The sequence below is a fragment of the Phymastichus coffea genome, unplaced genomic scaffold, assembly GCF_024137745.1.
Source record: "Phymastichus coffea isolate CEN01 unplaced genomic scaffold, Cenicafe_Pcof_1.1 PCOF00055, whole genome shotgun sequence".
NCBI lineage: Eukaryota > Metazoa > Arthropoda > Insecta > Hymenoptera > Eulophidae > Phymastichus > Phymastichus coffea.
Window position 1 is genome coordinate 1,128,674 of NW_026706866.1, and position 12,504 is coordinate 1,141,177.

The 12,504-nt window shown below is 55.1% G+C and overlaps 4 protein-coding genes across 6 annotated transcripts in view; 3 read left to right on the plus strand and 1 right to left on the minus strand.

Annotated features, from left to right (window-relative positions):
• Nucleotides 1–12,504, minus strand: part of LOC131665980 (SET and MYND domain-containing protein 4-like) — a 36,969-nt gene that overhangs the window by 17,613 nt on the left and 6,852 nt on the right. The window lies entirely within an intron of this gene.
• LOC131666015 (ly6/PLAUR domain-containing protein 6-like) lies at nt 562–4,512 on the plus strand. 2 transcript variants are annotated; one of them, XM_058938334.1, is made up of 7 exons: nt 562–792; nt 1,591–1,673; nt 1,798–1,975; nt 2,037–2,077; nt 2,159–2,257; nt 2,338–2,412; nt 2,472–4,512. In XM_058938334.1, the coding sequence occupies exons 3-7, from the start codon at nt 1,861–1,863 to the stop codon at nt 2,688–2,690; spliced, it is 549 nt and encodes a 182-aa protein (XP_058794317.1). In that variant the 5' UTR covers nt 562–792; nt 1,591–1,673; nt 1,798–1,860; the 3' UTR covers nt 2,691–4,512. The 2 variants fall into 2 exon arrangements, with proteins under 2 accessions (XP_058794317.1, XP_058794316.1); XM_058938333.1 differs by having other exon boundaries at nt 563–1,673.
• Nucleotides 5,350–8,598, plus strand: LOC131666013 (glycylpeptide N-tetradecanoyltransferase 1). Its single transcript, XM_058938329.1, has 7 exons — nt 5,350–5,559; nt 5,868–6,133; nt 6,198–6,408; nt 6,472–6,588; nt 6,707–7,058; nt 7,287–7,556; nt 7,873–8,598. The coding sequence occupies exons 1-7, from the start codon at nt 5,462–5,464 to the stop codon at nt 8,029–8,031; spliced, it is 1,473 nt and encodes a 490-aa protein (XP_058794312.1). The 5' UTR covers nt 5,350–5,461; the 3' UTR covers nt 8,032–8,598.
• LOC131666014 (hyaluronidase-like) lies at nt 9,247–10,666 on the plus strand. 2 transcript variants are annotated; one of them, XM_058938331.1, is made up of 5 exons: nt 9,247–9,385; nt 9,444–9,628; nt 9,703–10,129; nt 10,193–10,409; nt 10,477–10,666. In XM_058938331.1, the coding sequence occupies exons 1-5, from the start codon at nt 9,312–9,314 to the stop codon at nt 10,660–10,662; spliced, it is 1,089 nt and encodes a 362-aa protein (XP_058794314.1). In that variant the 5' UTR covers nt 9,247–9,311; the 3' UTR covers nt 10,663–10,666. The 2 variants fall into 2 exon arrangements, with proteins under 2 accessions (XP_058794314.1, XP_058794315.1); XM_058938332.1 differs by having other exon boundaries at nt 9,282–9,385; nt 9,447–9,628.

Genomic DNA, 12,504 nt, shown 5'->3' on the forward strand with positions numbered 1-12,504 from the left:
GAATTTGAGTATTTGAGACAATGAATGTTGAGCGTGATTATTGATCGACCGAGGCGAAAAGGTGCGATTTGATGGAGAGCGATATGGCCAATCTGCCTACTATAGGAGTAATGGCAACGAGCCCGATAGAGCCAGCGGGTTGTCAGCAGTCGACGGGCTGCAGATGAGACAGCACGAATGCCGACGTTTAGCGGGTGAGTATACTAATAACGCGGACTGAATCGAACTGAGCACGACGGCAGGCGCGGGGGCGCCCCGCGAAGACTCTCGAGCAAAATCAATATAGCTGTGGGCCAAGAGAGCAGCGCCGGCCGCAACCGCCATTCACGCCTCTACTCGGCCTCGCTCTCGGAGAAAAAAAAGAGAGGAAGCGAGAGAGAGCGCGTTGCTCCGCTCGTCTCCTCCAGGAGCCCCGTCGAGCGCAGCAAGACCAGCTCGCCTGATCGTCCGAGGAGCTGCGCGCACACGCGCGCGAAGAGCGACTGGGCACAGGGGCGCGCGTGGCCCGAACCGCGCACCGCGAGCAGTTGCCAGCTGGGCGCGCTGCGGGTCGCAGCCCGACGGCGAAGCCACGCGGACGGCGGCTGGGCGAGCGGGACTCGCGCGCGCAGCGCCGAGCGAGGCCTAGAAGCCCGCCGGGAGACGGCGGCTAGGTGGAGCGAGAGTCGGCAGTCCCGGGCTGCGCTGGGCGCGCGCGCGCGCGCTAGTATCGAGTGCGCCGCTCGGCAGTCGGCCCGGCAGCCTCCAGTTGGCCGCTGCTGCTCGCCGCCAGCTCGCGAGGTGAAGCCCTCGGTGAGCTCGCTCGCGCCGCCGTCCTTGATCCGCGTTGGCCGCGCTCGCGCCCGTCCGCGACCCGGGCCCGCCGACCTGCCGGTGCGTCCGTCCGTTCGTCGTCCCCGCGGGACGCCCCGGCGGCCACCGAGTGCGCGAGTGAGACGAGTGTGCGTTCCCGCGCGGCACGGGGCTCGCTCGCACTGCCGAGTGGCTCCCGGCGATGACCAGTCGACCGAGCCAGGACCAGTCGGGAGCTGACCCGTCGTTCGCGAAGCCCTGTCTCGCTCTCCTGCTCTGCGATTCGACCAAGCTAGATTCGTTATCGATCATGCCTGCCTGATGGCCCGACCGCTCTCTTGCACGGGCTTCTCTCGATCGACCGACCCTGATCGCAACAGCCTCGCTAATAATTGCAAGCAGACGGCTCGCTCGAGCGTGCATTATTCATCGAGCTCTGCTCGGCTATTTCTCAAATCGCTGAATGGTCGGCAAGCGTGTCATTAGGATCTTTCGGCCGTGCCGCGTGACTCATCGCTGGGATGAAAAGTTGACGGGATAATTAGGCTGCGACGGCTGCAATGAGGCTGCAATTCCGGCGAGATGAAAAGCGCTGCTCGCGCTGGTCTCTTTCAAAGGGAAGCTTTGGCACACTTTGCCCGGCGTAGCCACGCGCTTACGGACGAGCGAACTCGCTCTCGAGCTCTCGCCCAGTGCAAAAGTCCAACGAAAGCGTCGAGCCTTCTCTGGCGGCGAACGGTTCGCGCGGGTGGATCGTCGAATCTCGCGGGCTGGCAGTGACGGGAACGTTGTTGGCAGGTGCGCGCGAGATGCAGCAGCTGCAGCAGCCGAGCGGGGACGCGCAGGAACGCGGCTGGTGCTCGGCAGTGGTCGCCGGCAAGGTTCGTCCGCACAGGCCCGACAGCCGCGACGGCCGCGATGAGCGGCTGCGTGCGGCTCGGGTGAGAGGCGCACGTCCCTAGGGGGGGGACCTCGCGAGAATTGATACGCACCGGCTGATTGCAGGCGCGGATTGAGCGCAGAGTGCAGGTGTGCGCGGCGCCGCGAGCCGCGGAGGGCATGTGAGGCATGACCGGGTGGCCGATGCTCATCGGACTGCTGCTGCTGCTGCTCGGCGAGTCCGGCTGCGATCGCGACGGGCCGGCGGCGCCGGGCGCCAGCACCGGCCACGAGGACGTCTACCGTAGGCAGTGATCGGCCCACTGGCGCCGCCGGCCAATCGCTCACGCCTTGTCTGCTTCCAGGTCTGACCTGCTACACCTGTGTCAACGTGAGCGACAACAAGGTAAGCCGGTGCCACCGTCGCGCGCCCCGGCGCCCCGGCGCCCCGGCGCCCCGCTCATTTCGCTGATTGTCTGTCCGGCAGATGTGCAACGAGTGGGCCATAGACACGCCCTGCCCCGCGGGCGGCCGCGACTTCTGCCGGTCACTGCACATCGTCGACAGCCGCGGGCAGAGCGTCCTGGCAAGCATCCGGCTCGCGCGTCGCCGCCGCCGTCGCCGCCGCCGCCGCCGCCGCCACCACTGACCGTTTCGCTGTTGCAGGTGAACAAGAGCTGCGCCAGCAGAGCCGAGTGCAGCCCCGCGAGCGTCGGCTGCATGCCCGTCGACACGCAGAAGGTAAGCCGGCCGCGGCCGCGCCCGCTGCGCTCCAGCCCGCGCTGCTTGCTTGCTTGCAGATCTGCATCAGCTGCTGCGACACCAGCTACTGCAACGTGGACGCGCCGACCGACGCGAGTAACGCCACCTACTCGCGCAGGCGTCCCTGGCCCAAGGGCGCCGAGGCCGCGGCGCCGGCGGAGCCCGGGCCCGGGGCGGGCGCGGCCCGCGGGCCCTGCCCGGCCGGCCTGCTCGCCCTGGCCACGCTCCTCGGCCGCCTGCTCGCCGCTCGGCGCTAGGGCCGCGCGGCCCCGCCTGCGGCCACGCACACACACACCGTCAATTGCCGTGCGCGCGAGCACGACCCCAGCGGCCGATCGTCAATTCGTCTGAGGCGCGTGCCGGACTCCTCGCTCGACCTCTCCGCACTGTGTTCAGTAGGGCAGCTTGCGCACAGGCGCCTAGACGCACCTGTAGTCGTAGTCGACGACGTAGCCGTAGTGTCGTGCAACTCAGCCGCACGCGCGCGCGTATGTACATAAAGCCGCGCGCGCGTGGTGGCGCAACAGCGCGGCGCCGACTCGTCTCGCTCCGGCGGGCTCCGAGCCCGCGGCGCCGGGCGGAGTTGGCCGAGGGTCCCAGCGGATCCCGGATGTAGATAAGGATACGAGAGCGCCTACTCAGCGCGCGTCGCTGCACAATCAAGGAATTGCCGAAGCTGTTTTTGGGAAAGGGGTGCCTCTACAGATACCTGTCGTCGATATAACGCATATTTTACTTCCCCCCACCTCCCTTCTGCGCGTGCCTGCGCGTTATCACATAGTTACTAATCGGGTGTCGAGGCGATCCAAGTGCTGTAACTTTAAGCGACCACTCGTCGAGCAACAAATGAACAACCAATGGAATTGATTACTGTACACATCTCTCGCGGTGCGACCCGCACGTGTAACTCACATGTAGCAAACGGTCTAGATTAGCAAGAGTACCTATCTCGTAGACGGACACGCGCACGAAACACGCACACGCGTCACATTATTACGTAGTATATAAGTGATCGGCCGTGCGCGCGCGAGCTACGGCCGATCGATACGTGCGGTACGCGCGGACCGCAGCCGCGTTCGGCGGCTGCCCCCCGACCAGGCGCATAACACGTATACCTGTGCACGGCCACGCGCGCACGCGGCATTCCTCGATCGATCATCGCTCGCGCTCTCGTCGCGAGCCTTTCTTCAGCCTAAGGTGCACGCCTAGCTGTACATAAGGCAATAAGCACTCGTCTATTGCAATATTAGCACTAGAGAACTTCTTTTGCGACTCCGGCGATCTGCGCACGTTGCACTTGCGATCAGGTCGCCACTTATTTCGATGCGTTCGACATATTACAAAAGCAATCGCAGTCTCATTCAACGATTTATATTTAAAAAAAGTATATTAAATATCTCACGGCGTAAACCTACGGTACATGCAGATATATAGATATATATATGAACGTTGATCATACTTTCTTCTCTTTCTCGCCTAGGCGACTGTGCCTTTTGTTTGAGTGTCAAGCTCGCTGTAATGTTGCAGCTATTCTTACGCACGTATAGCCTTGCATCATCAGGATGAGTCGAGCCGATGAGGACGCGCACGAAAGCTAAAGTATTAATTTCACCTAAAGTCTATTGGAAGAAAGAAAAAATATTCTGCTGTTCGATTAGGCTAACGGATAGCACGTGGCTGCGTAACAAATATCTATTTTTTATAAGCGTATGCAACAATTAATTGTACTCTTGCTCTCTCTCTCTCTCTCTCTCTCTCTCTCTCTCTCTCTCTTTTCCTCTCTCGTCTACTACGCTCTCTTTATTGTAGCTGTCGATCTCTACCGTTATCCCATCTGATACTACACGTCATTTTCATACTCTACTATATCCAACGTAATTCATCTAATTGCAAATAGAAATTTCCAAACATGCATATCACAATCACCTTTGTTTTATTTGTACACGCACGCGCCTTGATTGCGTCAGTTATATAGTATTATTGTTTAATATATACATACATATATATATATCAGTGACCACGCACGTGTGTGTCACTGCTGTTGCACATATCTATATTCATGTGCCAGCAATACGATGTACTTTGAACATTTTTATTTTGAATAAAATAGATTGAAACGTATAAAAGCTCTTTTCTGCCGAAAAAACAATTCATTATTTTCCAAATTCATACCTTTATGTAACGCACGCCACGTCATAGTTGTTAGATACAGATAATGCTAAGGTAAGCCATCCAGAGGTTTAAATTCTTCGCCAATATTGGGAACCGCTTGTCTCCATCACCAAATTATAACGAGAGCTCAACGAAGACCGATTTTTCGCACTAAATAACCGACGTCGACGGTCCACAGTAATCCACTGCGGCGCGCATGTTATATTATAAGCAATTATTCATGAACGAAAGTAAGAAACTCGATGATAACCTGAGCTTGCATTCGAATTCGTATTGCATCAAGCTTTACAGTTTTTTAATTACAACAATTAGTCTTTTATAGTACTACAATTTTCAAAGCTTCGCTAGTGTCGAAATGTAAAAAGATACAACGTTTCATCGTACTTTTATTCTGGGTATTCAAATGTTAGTTCATATATTCTAGTTTTTTGTTACGCAGCAAAAATATCATGAGAAATCATATAAAATCGTATTTCTCTTGTGTGCATGTTTTAATGCGGGATGAAACAATGTCTAGTCTCGATTTAAGACGTCGGGCTTGGTCGTAAAGTTTCATGAAAATTTTATAACAAACTGCGCCCCTAGAAGCTTTCGATTTGGTAAATAATTCTGGTAAAGTGTTTGCTACTAGCGAAGAGAGAAGATGCGCTAAAGTAAGTATACACTTGTCGACGCGAGGGGCGCAGCGCTCTACTCAATATCCTGTAATCTGTGGCATACGTACACACACACACGCGCGCGCGCGATGTGGCGCTCGTAGTTTCGGCTCGTACTCGACTTTTCATGCATTTATATTTTAATTTAGCTGCGCGTCTTTTATATAAAAAGTGCTGCTGAGATCAAGCATATAACGACAATGGAAAGAACCGCGGATTTGGAAAAAATCAAGTCGGAAGTGGTGAAGAAGCCGGCTCACGATGATAAAATTCACGACAAAGATGGCAGAAGCAAGAGGTAAATCTATCATTAATTTCAATCTCCTTTTTTGATTACCATTTTAATAAGCTACGGTTTGTTGAGTAAGCATTTGTTTATCAAATGCTATCGACGTGTTTCAAAGAAATCTATTCTAGGCGTGTGCCATAATATCGTGGGCCTCGCCTTCATAGGTTAGGTCTACGGTTACTCACACCTCGCGACAAAAGACTTTCCATCAATTTTCATTGTCCTAGATGAATCGCGTCATTTTCTCATCAATTCGTACTGAACTTGCCAATATACTCAATGGCTGCTTTTTCCACTGATATTTATTTGTTTTTTAGCTCGAAAAAACAAAAGAAAAAGGCTCAGGCTGGCACTGTGGCCAAAGCAGAAAGCAATGACGTAGATGCCAATACAGATCCGACGACCGATGGAACCTCGTTGCCTGTATCGCCACAAGTGCCTAGCACTTATACCAATATTTCTATCAAAGACATACAAATGGCTATGGACATCTTGAACTTGCAACATAAACCTGCAAAAACTCAAGAGGAAGCAATGCAGAAGCCTTACCAATTTTGGAGTACTCAACCAGTACCTAAAATGGGTAAGATTGCCATGTAGATTATACAGATAGTTTACTTGAGCTTATGAACTTGTGTGATTTGCAGATGAAAAAATTACGTGCAACGAACCAATAGAGCCAGACAAGGAGTCTGTCAGAGTTGAACCTTATTCCCTCCCATCTGATTTCCATTGGGATACATTGAATCTAGATGATCCATTAGTTCTTGCAGAATTGTATGCACTGCTTTCAGAAAATTATGTTGAAGATGATGATGCTATGTTTAGGTTTGATTATCCACCTGCCTTTTTGAAATGGTAAATATTACAAAGACAAACCAGTGCGTTAAAGGGTTTTCATATTTTGTGACTTGACCACAGGGCTCTGCAACCTCCAGGATGGTGCAATGAATGGCACTGTGGTGTACGAGTAACTAAAAGCAGCCGTTTGGTGGGCTTCATATCTGCCATACCAGCGACAGTGCGAATTTATGACAAGTAAGACATGATTTCTTTTTGTGTAAATGACCCAATGGTATCTTATAGGACTCTCTTATAGGACCCTCCTATAGGAGAAAATAATTTTTCAATATGATGACCGTGTCCTTTATTTCAGAGTCCAAAAAATGGTAGAAATTAACTTTTTATGTGTTCATAAAAAACTGCGATCAAAACGCGTTGCTCCTGTTTTGATTCGTGAAATCACGAGAAGAGTCAATTTAACGGGAATATTTCAGGCGGTATATACTGCCGGTATCGTGCTTCCCAAACCTATTTCTACATGTAGATATTGGCATCGTTCGTTGAACCCGAAAAAACTGATTGAAATAAAGTTTTCGCATTTGTCGAGAAACATGACGATGCAAAGAACTTTGAAATTGTACAGATTACCAGAAAGCACAAAGGTTCCAGGATATAGAAAGTTGATGGCTGAGGATATACCGCAGTGTCATAAACTCATGAACGAGGTAGTCAACTCAATATTTATCAACGTTTAAGCCGCTCGCGCGTCATATATTGCAATATATTTTTATACAACCGGAAAATTAAAATTTGATGGCATAGATTTATATGCAAAATATTAGAGTATCAAAAGTAACTTGATTGACTCTCATAAACAAATAAATAAGTAAAAAATTAAAAAAGTTTAAAAGATTTCCAATGACAATTTATACTGTGCATTTTTTCCTCTGCAGTATCTCAGCAAATTTGATCTGGCGCCTATATTCACGGAAGAAGAGTTTAGACATTGGTTTTTTCCTCAAAGTGGCATAGTTGATAGCTTTGTTGTAGATAATCCCGAGTTGAAGAAGATAACGGACATGGTTAGCTACTACACGCTACCTAGTTCTGTAATGCATCATCAAACACACAAAACCCTTCGAGCGGCTTACAGCTTCTATAATGTATCAACCGTAACGTCTTGGCAAGATCTCATGACGGATGCTCTTATATCGGCAAAAAACGTAAGGCAACATTGGTTATCGAACATAAAAATTGTTTTTAATTTCAGCTTTGAATAAAGTGAATGTTTGCAAGATTGAAAGTTTGGTGCATGAATGTAATAAAAGTACACGGCTTGTGACTGTAGAATGCCCGTATAATTAATGTATTTACCGAGTGCGCTTGATAACTGCGTAGTATAATGAGAGCAACCTGTCAAGTTGCGGCAGGTGTAGATAAGCGCACGCTTTTTATCGCGTTTTAATACTTTAGCGCAAATTCCAAGCATAGGTGACAATGTAGTGATGACAAATGATAATGATATTGATTATCTTTTAGTTGGGATTCGACGTGTTCAACGCGCTCGATTTGATGGATAACAAGGAATTTTTGGAGCAATTGAAATTTGGCATTGGTGATGGTAATCTTCAGTATTACCTGTATAATTGGCGATGTCCCAGCATGTCGCCAAATAAGATTGGTCTTGTTTTGCAATAAATTTGCAACAAGATTTAAGGGAAAGGGACGGAGAGGAAACAAAAGACATTATCTACGAAATGCACCATTCATACGACACGATAAAGTTCGAGGAAGAAGATGTGGATATACAAAAGTAGGCTTTATCCAGAATGCTATTGAATCGATTATGATCATTGAATTGAGCTTGGGAAGCGAGGACTCTATGAAAGACGCGTTGATATTATTAGCTGTTATTGTTGGTACTTTTCTGCTACTGCATGACTGTAAGCGACGAATTCCTGCTTAACAAAATGGCGTATCACTGGTGTAGATACAAAATGTAGGTATAATTAGCGTGAAGAAGAGTAAACGAAGCAAAAGTCATTGCAGAATGGTGGACGAGGCGATGAATGTCGAAGCACTCAAAAATTGATCAAAAAATATTGTCTCATTGTTTGGTCGTTGCGTTTTGCAAGATGAATTTTTATTGAATAGATGAATTGTGCTAATAGGAGATAATACGACATTTAAAAGGAGAGCAAGCGCACGTATGGTTGGAAACCTTGGCGCAATCGCTATACTGAATTGTCAATAATAAAGCACCAGTTTGAGCTACACATATGTTGTCCAATTATTGTCAAGATCCTTGCTCCGTCTTTGGAAATCTGTCGAAGAGAAACGATGGCTGGCAGGTGTACTCGTCTCGCCTCGCCCGATTCGCGAGTGACCTCGACGTCGCTCGAGGTCGATGCAACGCTCACACGTCAAAACCACAGAGAGCAAACTAGAACGAAATGCGAAACGTAACGTACAGGCGCTCGGTGTCTGAATGGACCTTTTTGTAGCCAAACCTTGTCGCCACCGATGATGCTCCGCTAGCAATTTCTTTGTCGATTGCCAAAGCCGTCGGATTCGAAGCGGCGCGCGGAAAATGAGGTTGACTCGATCGCGGGGAAGCGAGCTTGTTCGGAGCAACGTGGCCGTTCATTGGAGCTTTCGAGCGAGATTCGCGGTTGCTTCGAAATGGGGCGGCAGTCTGTAGGTCAAGGGCAAAGTATTCGGGGCGCGCCCAGCCATGAAAATAGCGTGCAGGTATGAAACACGAGTTGCAGAGCGGCCGAGCGATAAGGCTCAGCGGAGCGACGCGGCGGCGCACGCAGCCATGGATGCGATAGCGTGCTCGGGGTAAGGGGAGTGCAAGCTCTCGCGCAGGCACGCGCAACAGGGATAAATAGCCGACGAAGCGCCCGGCAAGCTCAGTAGCGAGTGCGCGCAGCGCCGGAAGACCACGAGCTACAAGGGACTATACGGCCGCGGCGATGCTCCGGGCGACGCACGGTTGCACCGGCGGTCGCCTGCTGCTGCTGCTGCAACTGGTCACCACTGTCCGCAGGTGCGCTCGAGCACTCGCGATGAGCCGACGCGCTAAACTGATCGCCGCCAACCGGCAGCAGTGGGGCTTTTCAGGTCTACTGGAACGTACCGAGCTTCGTGTGCCGCAAGTACCAGATGGAGTTCACGGGGCTGACACAGCGCTTCGGTATCGTGCAGAACCAGGCGGACGAATTTCGGGGTGAGCGCATCGCCATCCTGTACGACCCCGGCGTCTTCCCGGCGCTGCTGCACGCGAGCAACGGTGAGCCGGCTGCCGAGGCGCGCTTGCGCACGTTAGACGGCGTGACCGATTATACCGCGCGACTTTGCGCGCAGACACGATCCTGGTGCGCAACGGTGGCGTGCCGCAGGAGGGCAAGCTGGGCCTGCACCTGCGCCGCTTCCGCGAGCAGCTGGACGAGCTGCTGCCGGATCGCGAGTTCGCCGGCCTGGGCGTGCTGGACATGGAGAGCTGGCGCCCGGTGTTCCGCCAGAACTGGGCCGCGCTGCAGCTCTACCGTAACTACTCGCTGGAGCTGGAGCGCCGTCGGCAGCCGCACTGGTCGCCGGCGCGGCTGCGCGAGGAAGCCACGCGCCGTTTCGAGATCGCGGCGCGCGACTTCATGCTGGCCACGCTGCGGCTGGCCGCCGAGCTGCGGCCCCGGGCGCGCTGGGGGTACTACGCCTACCCCTACTGTTTCAACTGGTCGGCCCAGCAGCCGAGCGCCCGGTGCCCACCGCAGGTCCAACGGGAGAACGACCGGTAGGCGCGGGTCGTGGCGCGCCCTTGGCTCCGCGCCACTCAGCGTTGCCCTCCTCTTTGCAGGATGTCCTGGCTGTTCGGCACGGTGGACGCGCTTTATCCCTCGGTGTACCTGCGTCGGGCGCTCAGCGCCGAGCAGAGCCTGGGCATGGTGCGCGGCCGCGTGCGGGAAGCCCTGAGGGTGGCTGCCCAGGCGACCGGTGGCGACCGGCCAACGCCACAAGTCTTCGTCTACTACTGGTTCAAGTACCAGGACCAGCGCGACGTCTACGTGGAGCAGGTAGGTGAGCCGACACGCGGACGCAGCCCCGTACCCGCGACTCTAACTCGTTCGCTCGCGCGCGCAGGCCCAGCTGGTCGACACCGTGACGGAGATCGCGAGGAGCGGCGCCGATGGGCTGATCCTGTGGGGCAGCTCCGCCGACCTGGACAGCAGGAGCAAGTGCGAGGGCTTCGCCGACTACCTGGAGAAGAGCTTGGGGCCGGCGCTCGAGCGCGCCCGGCGACGCGTCGCGGCGGACGGCTCGCTCTAAGCCGGATCCGCGCGTCGATGCGCGCCCTACTCGCCGGCTCGGCGCGGCGTCCACGCTCCATCGCACCGCGACGATCCGACGACATCCGCCCGAGCGTCGCTTGCCCACCGCGACGCCTCGTGTCCCTGAGCCGCGGCGGCAAACGGCGCGGCGTTTACTGCGCGCCAGCCGAAGGAGCGAACGAGCCTTGTAGGTTTTCTCGGCTTTTGCGCGAGCGACTGGTCGAGTCCTCTCGACTGAAGTGAGCGCGGGATCGCGCACGTCGGAGGAAGGGGGTCAGAGAAGGGAACGGTGCGACGGCGCGCGCATGGAGAGAGAGAGAGAGAGAGCAAGAGAGAGATAGAAAGATAGATAGAGAAAGGAGAAGGTGCCGTGGGTACACACGCTTTACACCTATAGCGCTGGGTTTTCCGTCGCGGCGCGGAAACGTACCGGGCCAACCGATTCGCGATCGGAGCCAGCGCGGGTGTTCGGCTCCGTGGCGACGGGCAGCTTTGGAGGCACGGGCTCGCCGGGACGCGGCCTACGGCGGTAGCCGATTTCCCGGGCGGCCGCGGCGCGCGACTCACGGTGATGCAGGAAAATGGCGCGCCGCAACGATAGATCGCGCGGCGAGGCGCACGGGCAGGTACGCGCGCGAGCCGCCGCTCGGCGAGCGCGCGCGGAGAGGGAAGCGGGCCGCGCGAGCGAGGTGCGGCCGCGATAAGGCGGCGGGCGCGCGGGGAGGGGGCGCGGAGCGGGCCGCGCTCCGCGAGAGCCGCCGAGCAGTCGATCCCGCCGCCGTCGCCGAGAGGCTGAGCAACGCGAGCGCGTCAGCGAGAACGGCCACTTTGTTCGGAGGCGCGCCGCGCGCGCCCCTCGCACCGCCGTCCCACCTCGCAGCCTCGCCGCCTCTCTTCCGCCACCTTTTATTTCGCCTTTTTTATTCTCTCCTCCGACACTCGCGGCTCGGCTCGGCTCGCTGCCCCCCGCCTCTCGCCGCGCGCCGCCGCCAGTGCCAGTGCAGCGCGCGCGACCGCAGCAACGGTAGCAGCAGCAGCAGCAGCAGCAGCAGCAGCGAACGCGACAGTGAGCCCACGATCACGCCGACGACGAGGACAGCGAGCACAGCGGCGGAACAGCGGCGATGCTTGTCTAGCCACCCGGAGCAGCGGTTCGTCTGGCAAGTGAGTGTAGGGGGACCGGGGAGCGCGCGGCCGCCGCGCGATCCCGTAATAGGAAAGCTCGCCTCGCTCGGCTCGCACCTTTCTGCGCGTTGCCTCGCGCGCCTGCCCGCGGGCGACACTCCGTCCTCGAGCTCGGCTCGGCAATAGACCGGCGCTCGGTCGACGGCGACGGACACACGGAGCGAGGGCCGGGCAGCGCGCGGCGCACAGGTAGCTCGCCTCGGGATCGCGCGGCCTTTCCAATTTTAGCCGTGACACACGGCATTTCCATACTGGTGTTACGCCGAGTTTCGCGGACCGTCTTTTGCGCCGGATGCCCGCGCGCGCGCCTGTCCCCGAAGTCCAGTCCGCCCGACCGATTCCTCGCGAGCTTTTCCTCTAGGCGCGCGCGCGCGCGCGCGCATCGCGGCATTGCTCGTCGAGCGAAACGCCTCGACGACCATTGGCTCGCGCGAAGAACCAGTTGCCGATCGATCGATCGGTCGGCCGACCGATCGAGCGCCCGTTGCTGGCATCTTGCCGCTCCGCTGTCAGTTTCCTCGTATTTCTTTACGCTCCGTCTCTCTTGCTCTCTCTCTCTCTCTCTCTCTCTCTCTCTCTCTCTCTCTCTCTCTCTCTCTCTCTCTCTCTCTCTCTCTCTCTCTCTCTCTCTCTGTGTCTCGCTCGATCGCTCGTT

Coding starts and splice junctions, on each gene's coding strand:
- LOC131666015 (XM_058938334.1), top strand. CDS start 1,861: ATGACCGGGTGGCCGATGCTCATCGGACTGCTGCTGCTGCTGCTCGGC. Junction 1,976..2,036: donor CGGCCACGAGGACGTCTACC/GTAGGCAGTGAT, acceptor GTCTGCTTCCAG/GTCTGACCTGCTACACCTGT. Junction 2,413..2,471: donor TGCCCGTCGACACGCAGAAG/GTAAGCCGGCCG, acceptor GCTTGCTTGCAG/ATCTGCATCAGCTGCTGCGA.
- LOC131666013 (XM_058938329.1), top strand. CDS start 5,462: ATGGAAAGAACCGCGGATTTGGAAAAAATCAAGTCGGAAGTGGTGAAG. Junction 6,134..6,197: donor TCAACCAGTACCTAAAATGG/GTAAGATTGCCA, acceptor TGTGATTTGCAG/ATGAAAAAATTACGTGCAAC. Junction 6,589..6,706: donor ACAGTGCGAATTTATGACAA/GTAAGACATGAT, acceptor CCTTTATTTCAG/AGTCCAAAAAATGGTAGAAA.
- LOC131666014 (XM_058938331.1), top strand. CDS start 9,312: ATGCTCCGGGCGACGCACGGTTGCACCGGCGGTCGCCTGCTGCTGCTG. Junction 9,629..9,702: donor GCTGCTGCACGCGAGCAACG/GTGAGCCGGCTG, acceptor CTTTGCGCGCAG/ACACGATCCTGGTGCGCAAC. Junction 10,410..10,476: donor GCGACGTCTACGTGGAGCAG/GTAGGTGAGCCG, acceptor TCGCGCGCGCAG/GCCCAGCTGGTCGACACCGT.